The following is an 11,299-nucleotide window of genomic DNA, read 5'->3' on the forward strand; positions in this document are numbered from 1 at the left end:
CATCTTTCGCAGGAAGCAAGTAAAGTCGTTTTGCACGGATTATTATTATCGATGTGCTTTTGTAGTGTTTTTACAATAAGATTGTATACACATGAGTGTTAGGTCGATGGATATGAAGAAACATACATTAGAACCCATCGTGGGAACTGGAAAAAAGAAAAATACTTCACAACAATGTCGTGTGTGCTCAGTTAAGAAAATACGCAGTGTAATGCGGTATAAGTGTAAATTTTATAAGGTACCCTTACACAAAGAAAAGTGCTTCGAACGATATCATACTTTAAAACATTTTTAAATTCTTGATTTTCTTAATTTTTGATTTTTAATAAGATATTTTTATTTTTTTAAAGGGAATAAAGAAATTCATTTTTAAAGAAAAACTAAAAGTTTTATTTAAAAAAACCTAAAATTCAAAAACTACAGATATTTTGTGTAGAAATAATTTTGCGTACGAACTGTAAAAAATCGTGCGCTATCGGGTGAGAGTTTGGCGGCAAAGCACCCGTGCAAGATGTGTTAATTTTGATTTGTTAACAAACAATTTATTACCACTAAATCCTGTTTAACGCATTGCAGATCAGACTCGACAAATAGGTACCTAAGGTCTTTTGATGGTATCGTTCGATATATTAAAAATACATCGCTTTTTGCAACGAAGAGCAGATTTTATTCATAAAGCGTAAAGTTTATAGGTCTTGTAGCATAAGTTTTCAGAACACGTGGCTTTTTTTATCGCGTGCTTCAAAATGTCTCGTTCAAACTAACTACTGTGCCAAAAACGGTTCTGTCTGCGACACGTTAATATTTCGAGGATTTAAAAGAATTTTAACGTTTCATAAATCATTGTCAAGCAATACGCAGCAATAAAAGAACTCGGTTTCAATTGTATGACATTGATTGATCCTCGAACCTTTTATCTTCAAAAAATACCTTTAGTCGTTTCGAAAGTTGGAATGTTTGTACTCTGGCAGTCGAGTGATTCTATAACTTTGTTATACTTGCTTGAACCAACTATACCTATTAGAAATAACATATTTAAAAAGTAGACAATTAGCTCAATATGATTTTAATCGGATTTCGATATTAAATCAGTATTTAGGATTAGGATTACGATCACGATCAATCGTGACTAATGGAAATTCGAATAAATGAACAATCCTGAGATAATTAGAACAAATTTACTTTGTTTTCCAATATAACTAGGTCTTGGACTATCTATGATCAATAAAAGTATAGGTGAATAGACAATCCAAAAGTCCAATGAAAATTAATCGAAGTCATAAGCCTATAGGATTCAGTTTAGGTTAGGTTTATTCTATTCAATGTTAACTATCATCTTAGCTATCATATAAACAATTATCTTAATAATTATCCTATACTAGATATACTAAATATTGTATAAATAGTTATACTAACTAATCTTGATTATATATATGGATATTTGAAAACATAACATGGAAGAGTTTAAAAGTGGCGAACAAGTCTGCGTTGCGTTGCCTTAAAGAATAGGAATATCGTGCTTACATAACATTTATTTTATGTAAGAGGACTCCTAAAAACAAACACTAATTTCATGAAACATGTACACTTGATCGATTTCATCAAAAATATGTATACTTGAACGATTTCACCAAAAAACATTTGTTTATCAAAATTTCTATCATGCGAATATTTATTGTAGAATTACATGGATTAATCCGAGAAAAAAGAAAGGTACTGCATATGGTTGAATGTTGAAGATTGAATTCGTAATTAACCCTTTGCACTCGAGAGGTGAGCTTCAGTCACCATTTCATAAAATTTGGAAGATCGATATTAATTAATATATCAAATTTAATGTAGTGTAACAGTGTGCGAGGTATCGAAATCAAATAATTCTACAATTCTGTTATTATACAATTCTTTATTTACTGCTCAAAAAAGTATCGTCAGTTTTTTAGTAGAGAATCTTTGAATTTCTACTCTTCTTTAGCCAAAAAATCGTCGAGTGCAAAGGGTTAACACTAAGCCTATCATGGTCTAAATCACCGTTTTCCAAACTTTTATTCAAAATTCCGCGTTCAACGTTTCCACCTTAATCACTTCGCGATTTTTCTTCTAATATACGTATAATTATTTTCTCAATGTTACCCGGTATTTCATTTTTTAAAGCTTCTGGTTATTTTCCATTCACCGATCATTTGACCGTGGTGTGTTTAGTGTTAACCCCTTGCGCTCGACGATTTTTTGGCTAAAGAAGGGTACGAGATGAAAAATTTTCTGCTATAAAACTGATAATATTTTTTGAGTAGTAAATAAGAAATCGTATACTAATTAACATGTAGAATTATTTAATTTCGATACCTTGTACACTGTTACATTATTTTAAAGTTGATATATTAATTAATATCGAGCTTCGAAATTTTATCAAATGGTGACTAAAGGGCACCTTTCGAGTGCAAAGGGTTGAAGAACAAAAGAAAAAAAGAAACTTATTTTCGAAAGAAACCGCAATGGCGTTCGTCTTGTTCCTAACCTAACTCTAGCAATTAGGCGGGAAATTAGAATCACTGTAAATACGTGTAACATATCAAGAGTTATATAACATTTATGCGTAGAAATTTGAAAGTTGAACATAGTCATAAATAGAGAATAAACATAATAAATGTCGTCCTCTTAATATTTTTTAAAATTCCTCAAAGATTTTGATAATTTATAATTTTTATTTTTATTTCGTGTGCGCTCTTTGTCTATTTTGGACCAAGGAAAATAGAATTTGGAAGTGAATAGGTGAGGTGCTCTTGACAAGCATGAAGAAAAGTACGAGGGACTTGTTATCAATGTGAGTATGCTGATGTTGAGGTGTATGGCTCCATTATGCAGAAAATGCGAGAATTAATTCTACCGCCAGAATCTAACGACCTCGGGCGAGATTTTCACCGTCTATGTCGTCAACTAGATTATATTCTTGCTAAGAAAAAAAGGGATCGTTAAAAAATTTGAAGAGTTTCAAGGAAATGAAATGTTCCAGTTATTTGAAGGAAGGTAAAAGAAGGACAAAAATTTGCTCACTGAAATGGAATATTTACTGTAACCCTGGAATCGTTAATAATAATTCAATTATAGTTTTCTAGAAAATAGGAGACTATTTACTATGAAAATATGAGCACACGAGGTTGTTGGAAATGAGTAGCAAAAACAAACAGCTGATTATTATAAACTAGTGTATTTTGTCCAAAATATAATGATATTTAATAATAAAAATTTGTTATGGCTTTTTAGTTAGAATCAAAATTATCTATATAATTCATTAATAAGTAAGGTGGGCTTAATTCAAGATTGGAGAATTTTCGTTTCCTTTTGAAGCTTGGATATTAATACTTCTATTAAGACTCTTGGTGTTAGAATTCATAGTTTTTTTTTGGATTTTATAGAAATTCATAAGATAGTATGGAAGATATTTAATTTAATTTATAGATTGAAGAATACTGTAATTTTAATACAATTTATTAAAATACTGAAAATTGCTATAACTTTAATACATTTTATAATTCGAAAATTACTAGAGAATTATTAATTTTTCAAAAGTAATTATTATTAGTTTTAATTTACATTATTTAATTAAAATTAGTATTAATTTTCCAGTAATTAATTGTTATAAAAATTCTATAAATTTTCTAATAATTAATTACTAATAAATTAATTTAAACTGTTTCTACTTCGTGTAGCATAATAGAACTTCTCCATTAAAAAATTTAAGGGAATAACGTTGCATGTATTAGAACACATACTGCAATGTTATAATGGCATTTCGTTTTAAATTACTTTTTATCCCAACGACACAAGAAAATTGCACTTTTAGCTGGAACCTCTTAACTGTTCCTAGAAACGTTCTCCAAAAAGTAACAATTTCTTTTACGATTAAACCGCAGTTAGAAAGAAGTTATATACTACATATTTTCTTAGAAATAATAAACCATGGCAAGAAGCAAAAAGGTATACCGATTTCTTTATGCCTGGTAAATTCTTCCACGAGAGAAAAGGCTGATACCACGTTTGAAATTAGCACGCAAGGGCGTAGACTAGCGTAATTATTACTTTCCAACGCAATTATCGAATATGCAAGTCCACTCACCGTACATCTGCTGAATCCCATGTCTGTCGTCTTCCGGCAACTCGTAATTAGAGCTCAATCCCTGGTACCAAGGATACATGAGCGCTCCAGGAACCGAGCTGTGCGCCAAGCCAAGAGAGTGGCCAAATTCATGCGCGGCTACCGCGAAAAGGCTGGTCCCTGAAAGGCAAAGAAGCGTTTGAGACTTCACCGTCTTACTCGACCATTCATCCTCTCACCCACGTATTTTCATTCGCGTTATCCGCGTCTTCCTCCAAGTTGCTTTTATGGAAAGAAAAGAGGGCTCGCTAAGTAAGGCAGGCCAGACTGAGGATGCGTCTCTGTCAGAGGTGAAATAAAACCAGCGAGAAAAGTAGATCGTTTGGACACTGTTTCGGTACAGAATTTCGTGTTAATGCTGTGTCTGACAGTTTATGGTCCATTGAACACAGTTGTCGAGCTTTCTATGTCAGAATTCTTTTAACCATGTTTCTTGATCCTTTTATGTGCCTTGTACGAGGTGTCATTAAAACATGGAATATTTAATAATTGGTCATATTTCATATTTTTGGGTATGTAGAAGGTTGTTGAAATAGTATAAACCGTCCTTATTGGATTGGGAATAGCAAAATATTTTATAAAGTGGAAGTGCTATTCTGTTTATAAGAAAATATAACTTGCATGTTACAGGTTTCTTTGTACTACAGAATTTTTGTTTGTAAGCTTTTTTCTGTATCTTTGAAAATTATGGAGATATTCAAGGTGGGCAAAGTTATTGATCCAACCTATAAATGTGTTTTAGTTATACGACATGCAAGTATAACTATGATGTACATTTATGTAGGAAAGTTTTCGAACGTTTACATTTACTATGTTCAACAAGTCCAATATGAATGTTAAAGTGAAATATTTAAAATGATATAGTACATGTACATAGTAAGAAGAAAATTCCAAAATTATATAGGTAGAGTTAGAAAATAGTTCAACGATATGTACAATATTTATATTACATTTATTGGAGATATGGACTATGGTGGCGCTAGTGAGTTAAATGAAAAATCGTCTTAGTGCTAGCATAAGCAGCAAAATATGAACCAACGTCATATTGAACCTCCTATTTTTTTTATTAATGGTACTTTTCACTAGTATTATACGTTATTTATTAAATATTTTCATGATTCACCAATACTCCATACTTATTATACATGTATCATTAATATCATACTAATCGAATTATTTTCTAATTTTACTCATATAATTTTAAGAATTTCTTCTTGATATACACATTATCGTCTCAAACGTTTCAGTGTAACATATATATATCACTTTTCAAAAATAACACACGTGAACGTTCGAATACTTTCATGTATAAGTGCTCTTGTATAATGCATGTGATATATGTATTTTGATACAGTTTCAAGAGTAATTCAACTATGTTAAAGAAGAATTTTATATAAGTTTTTATATAGACTTTTAGTATGTAATAATTTCTATGAAATTTGCAACAATTTTTTTGGAAATTTCCTTGAAACGAAGTTATGTCTTGTCTATTAAAATGTTGATGTGTATGGTATTCTTCTCATGTCTTTAATTTTAATTATTATTATAAATGATTTAGTTTAAATTATGTAAATTAATTTTTACGTACAGTAAATTGTAATTTTATTTAATATTTATAATTATGACCATACGTTACGGCTTTACCTAATTTATTATTCAATTAATTATCTAAGTTATCTTAATTAACTAATTAAATATTATTAAATATCTAATTAATAATTAGATAATTAACAAAATTTTTGGATTCATAAATATAAATGTTTCGAAGTTTAGATAGTGAAACTCAGGTTGATCAAACTTCAAATATTATGGTTTACAAATAGAGTTTACAAGGATATATCGTTAAATCAGTGAAGTATAATTAAGTTTATGCTTGTCCGTCCTATTTCAAGAATTAAAATATTCAAATAGCTTTATTTGTACACTTCATAATCCCTTTTATGTTTTTTATTCTTATATTTTTTATATTTTCAACAGTACTATATACAGTATCATAAAATTTCATTATTCAAAAATTTTGTATTAAAATTTCTATTATTAAATTCTATATCAAAAAGACCTAAAAGTATGGTATTTCATTTTTATATGGAACAATATTTAATTGATACGAAAATATAGCTTAACAGTAGATCTGGGTTTGAGTAACCATTGAATAAAAAAGGCAGGAAAGAAGAAAAATAAAGGAAAAAAATAGTTTGTTGAAAATTGATTATTTTTCTTATGCAAAAGTAAATTCTTATTATTCTTCTCCTTGTTCACCTATCAAGGTTAGATCAGTTTTTAACTTCTTGAATGGAAATGCATCAAACATATCAAACACAATTTTAAATTCAACTCTGACTATGTTTTCTTTGAGAATTACGCTATTTGCTTATAAATAAATTATAATGAAATATTTTAATTTTTTTTCTTGAATAACTACGTGAATAACTTTGCAATAAAATTAACCTTGGGCACTCGAATATTTTTCCACTATAGGGCAGAAATAACTCGAATCTTTTTGTTGCAAAATCAATTATACTATTATAAATATAAATATGTTGAATTTATAATCAATATTTAATTGTTAAATTATTTCAAACTTAAAATCGATTATCGCTTTTTTCAATTTTGCTAAGTCGATGATTAAGAATCGTCATTCAAATGCAAAGAATTAAATAGTTTAAACAGACACGTCTGTTGCAAAACAAATCCTAATTGTAAAATAAGGGGTTAACAATATTTTTAATTTATATTTTCGCCATTTTTGTGATACACACTTTCAAGCTACATAAAATAGTATGATTTTTACATAGATAATAACACTCGAATAGTATTCCTAGTTAGTCTTAACGAAATGCAAATGTAAATTCTTAACAACAAATATGTAAGCCAACGATGCTATATACTGTGCACAATTGCAACATGGCATGCAGGAGAAATGCTGCTACTATTTTGATTAGGCAGTATTGTGAATGCTCTGTAAAGGTTAGGAAGTGTAAGAGAACAGTACAGGAAAATGATACATCTTACTACAATATACTCATTTGTAAAGTTACTTTTGGCAATTTCATATCTTAAACGTCAAGAGAATATGTGATACCGCAGAAAATGTCTTTATACAAAAGGAATAGTTACTGGAAACTTTCGAGAATCGTGTTTTGAATGTGTATCCCCCTTTGATGGTCACCGTAGTATAATAGGTTTATCTTTTGTATAACATACGAATTTTTAATATTGAAGCTTTGAATTTTGAATGATCAAAGCTTTGATATTTACAAATCGAATCACATTGCATTTGACGAGAAAGCGTGCTAACAAGGAACACCAGAATGGTGTAGAGCAGAGAAATAATGATAGACGTGACAAACTTTGAAATATTGGCATGGAAGTAGGATCAAAGTACTGTTATTATCATATAATATAAATATAATATAATAGTATATATAATATAATATGGATTCCAAAAATATTCGAATGATTTTCGAGTCTTTCGTGATTGCTAGAGAGTTAAGTGTATTTCTGATCCGTTGCACATCTCTGACACCCTAACTTGCAATTAACACCACTAGAACACTAGAACTAACGATCTATAACGTGTACAACAGTACAAAGTTAATAATAGTTAAAGTCATATAATAAATATTAATTATAAGTTATATAATAAATTATAAATTCCTTAATATATTAATATATTAATTATAGACCATGTAATAAATATACATAATCACATTACTATCGTTGTTAAAAATAGTAATATATTTTCAATAATTATAAAAATGAAATTAGTTATTCGTAAAACAAGTCATTTCACCGAGACTAATTATTGTGCCACGTTTGCTAGCTTTGCTGTTAATTTTGGGAGAAATTATGAGTTTATGGGTTGTTGGAATGTTCAATGCATCATATTTTTATTGAATTTTTCTCAGAACCTGTTGTTATATCACTTGATATATCAATTTAAGAAGCAGCAATGACATTGATTACTCTAATTTAGGTATTATATTGTTACGAGATCATATCTATCCGGTATTCGGCCAAGAAGAGCAGATCGTAACTTCGGTGCAGAACAATCCAGCATCTCCAAGAATGTTCGGTTTAAATAACAATCGGCTGTTGACTATAAAAGGAACGTCTTCCATCGAAGTTCAGAGTATGCTGTCAACCTTTTCACTAGGGAAAATCTATTCTCACATTTTAGAAGTCTTCGGCAATCCAGCGATCGAACTCGAAGAATAAGAATTACACTCGCGATTTGTAACAATATCATCGGCTCTTTTAAAATCCCAAGTATCTCTAAACTCATAGATCTCCAAAGGTTTCTAGAACTCCAAATATCCTAGATCTCTAGATTTCTAGAGCCCTAAATATTCTAGGTCCCTAAATCTCTAGAGCCCCGTATTGTTAGTTAGGAGAGGTTAACAAGGTACATAGAGGTACAGGTCAATAGAGGAAGCAGACCAAAGGAGAAACGATCTTCGTGCCAGCAGGTTGCTATAAGCTGTGTCAAGTGTTTATAACACATCTAAAATACAGACGTAACTTTCGTAATATTCATAGCCTAAATGCTAATTTTCTCTATTTATAGAGATCTGTTTATACTTCAACTGCTGACTCAAATAGTCTACAGCAACATTTGATGTTTTTCTCAAATATTTTCTTGTTTGGAGTCTGCATATAAATCCTGCAACGTTAACAGTGAGTTTCCCCTCATAGATAGTTTTCTAACACGATTATTTATGAATAATTATACATATAGTACTGTGTCAAGTGTTCATGACATATCTAAGAGGCAGACACATGTTTTAATATTCTTCATAGCTTACAAAGACACTGATTTTCTGTTTCTGTAAACATCTGTTTGGATCCTGACCTTCCTCATTAGCAGTAGTTCTCAGTATTTTTAATTTCACAGCATATTAAATTAAATATTAAAATTCTGTGACACGTCGAAAAATATACATGATTAATAAAATAAAACTTCTTTTATGAGTTTATATTCGTGATTTAAGATGAGGAATTTACACTTGACGACAATTGCTATGTTGGATGTTACATTTTCATTTGAAAAAATAAAAAGAGGAAAAAGACGAGTACTCTTGATTAACCAGGAATTCTACGTTTTAAACATTTTTATGACATATTTGGAAATTATTGCAGCACAATAGTTGGAAAATCTGTGCTGAAAAAATAAGCATTCCTCGAGAATAGCATTGTTTGGTGATTGCATATAATTTCCGTGATGTCTGTAGCAAGTTTTTTTCACGGAAAAGGTCTCTTGACAGGATCATTTATGAAAAAGCATACGAGTTTAGCTTTTTGACGGCAGTAGGTTGTCAGTGTGCATGTAAGTGAGTCATGAAAGAGCCTTTTAGACAAAGGCATTCGAAAATAATCGGACGAGTATTTGATAGCACGCGGTCGATACAGTTTAACAGGAGAGACAAGCATTGGAACAGCGAGTGGAAATCAGTCGTTCGACATTAGTCCATCATTCGGGGCGAATTATCATCAACATTCATTCGTTTCATTGTCGTTTGTACAATAGCCATTTTACGGGCAACCAGTCGGGATAAAATTACGTACCAGTGTGATCAATGTGACTCTCAATTCTACTTAGCAATAATACGATATGTATAATTTAACTAATATCGATAAATACATTTTTTATACTGTGTTTAAGTCTAACCTATATCATTTAAAATGAAGTAATATTGTTTGCGATGTAAATGTATTACATGCAATAATTAGTTATATATTATGATATATGTAGGATCGGATTTTGTGTGGATTGACTTAAGATAGTATTGTTGGCTTCTTAATAGAATAAAATAAGCTTGTAAATAAAATAAATATTTTTCTTAACACTAGGTTTACGGACGCTATCTATATACCTATTTTTAAGGACACCTGTCAAATTGACCTTTGCCTTTCTCTCTAACGATTAGTTTAATTTAAAAACAATTATATATTATATTAACAGTCTTAATATAAGTTAACTAAATCTGTTACCTTCGTATAATTGGAGCAACCCTTCTGTCAAATTAACGGGTTCCGTAAATCTAGTGTTAAATTGACTCTTATAAACTGACTTTAGACTTCGACACATTGTCTTTGACTGAAAACTCTTAGACTTTGGACATTCTTCGACTGATTGATGAACTGTCTTAGACTGAATTGTTCAAGTGACTTGGACTTCTTACACACTCTATACTCGCCTGCGCTCTTGCACTCTTATTTAACCGTACGAGTCCCAAGCAGCGCGATCGCGCTGTTCAGATTTCATGTCGAGAAAACCAAGCACATTTCGAGCGTTCTCGGCAGCTGACGGTGCTTCACCGACTGTTGAAGTCGAAGCACTATTGCACCACTTGGCCATTCATCGTCATAATATAAACGAAGCGCTATCGCGTCGCTTGGAATTCCTTCGACATAAAATAGAAGAAGCACTATCGCGCTGCATGGGTCTTCTCGTATTCACTTAGATGCAGCGCGGTCGCGCTGCTTGGGATGACGGGACAGTGTTTTTTCAAAACCCTGTGGGACTCAAACGGTTAAACCATTTATTCTGTCCTTTTTTCATACTCAGACTTTCCTTTTCAATCATGCCTCTTTTCCCGCAACTTCGGTGCACAAGATTTCCTCCACTATCGTTGCTTTTTGGGGGAACCTTCCTTTTCTCCAAGGTCACCGATTTGCGAACCAAGGGAACGCTCTTGGTCAAAAACCGCCAATCATATTTGACGAGCTCCCGATTTTTCCTAAGGCCGATCTTAGGAAGATCGAGGAGCTCACTTCCGTAAGAGATCTGAGAGACACAGGTTCTCTCAAAAACACTCCTTTTCGAAACATCGAACACACCGGTTCTTTCTAAACTACTTCCTTTCGACACGGTTCTCTTCTAACACTTCGGTTCGAGACCTCAGAGACACGGTTCTCTTCAAACACTTCGTCTAACCGATTACCAGTCAACAATACGTCATGTTTTCTTCGAAACGTCGAAGACACGACTCTTTTCGGCTCGTACAACTTAAACAGTTGCCCAATATTAATTTGGCGGGCAACACGTGTCGTAGTCGCGAGACGCCCTTACAACCCGTCGGAATATACGAGAATTCGCGACGCGATCGCGACGCGACGTGACAGAAGTTGTTTCCTTCTTAGGAA

At 31.6% G+C, this 11,299-nt stretch overlaps 1 protein-coding gene across 1 annotated transcript in view; it reads right to left on the reverse strand.

Moving 5' to 3' along the window:
- The window catches only part of Mmp2 (Matrix metalloproteinase 2), a 124,741-nt gene that overhangs the window by 47,692 nt on the left and 65,750 nt on the right, over window positions 1–11,299 (reverse strand). Inside the window, exon 2 of the mRNA XM_017902215.1 lies at window positions 4,115–4,273. Within this exon, the coding sequence (XP_017757704.1) occupies window positions 4,115–4,193 (79 nt within the window). The 5' untranslated portion in view covers window positions 4,194–4,273. The remainder of the gene's footprint in view (window positions 1–4,114; window positions 4,274–11,299) is intronic.

This window comes from Eufriesea mexicana, unplaced genomic scaffold (assembly GCF_001483705.2).
Source record: "Eufriesea mexicana isolate 0111107269 unplaced genomic scaffold, ASM148370v2 scaffold1809, whole genome shotgun sequence".
In the NCBI taxonomy this organism is placed as follows: Eukaryota; Metazoa; Arthropoda; class Insecta; order Hymenoptera; family Apidae; genus Eufriesea; species Eufriesea mexicana.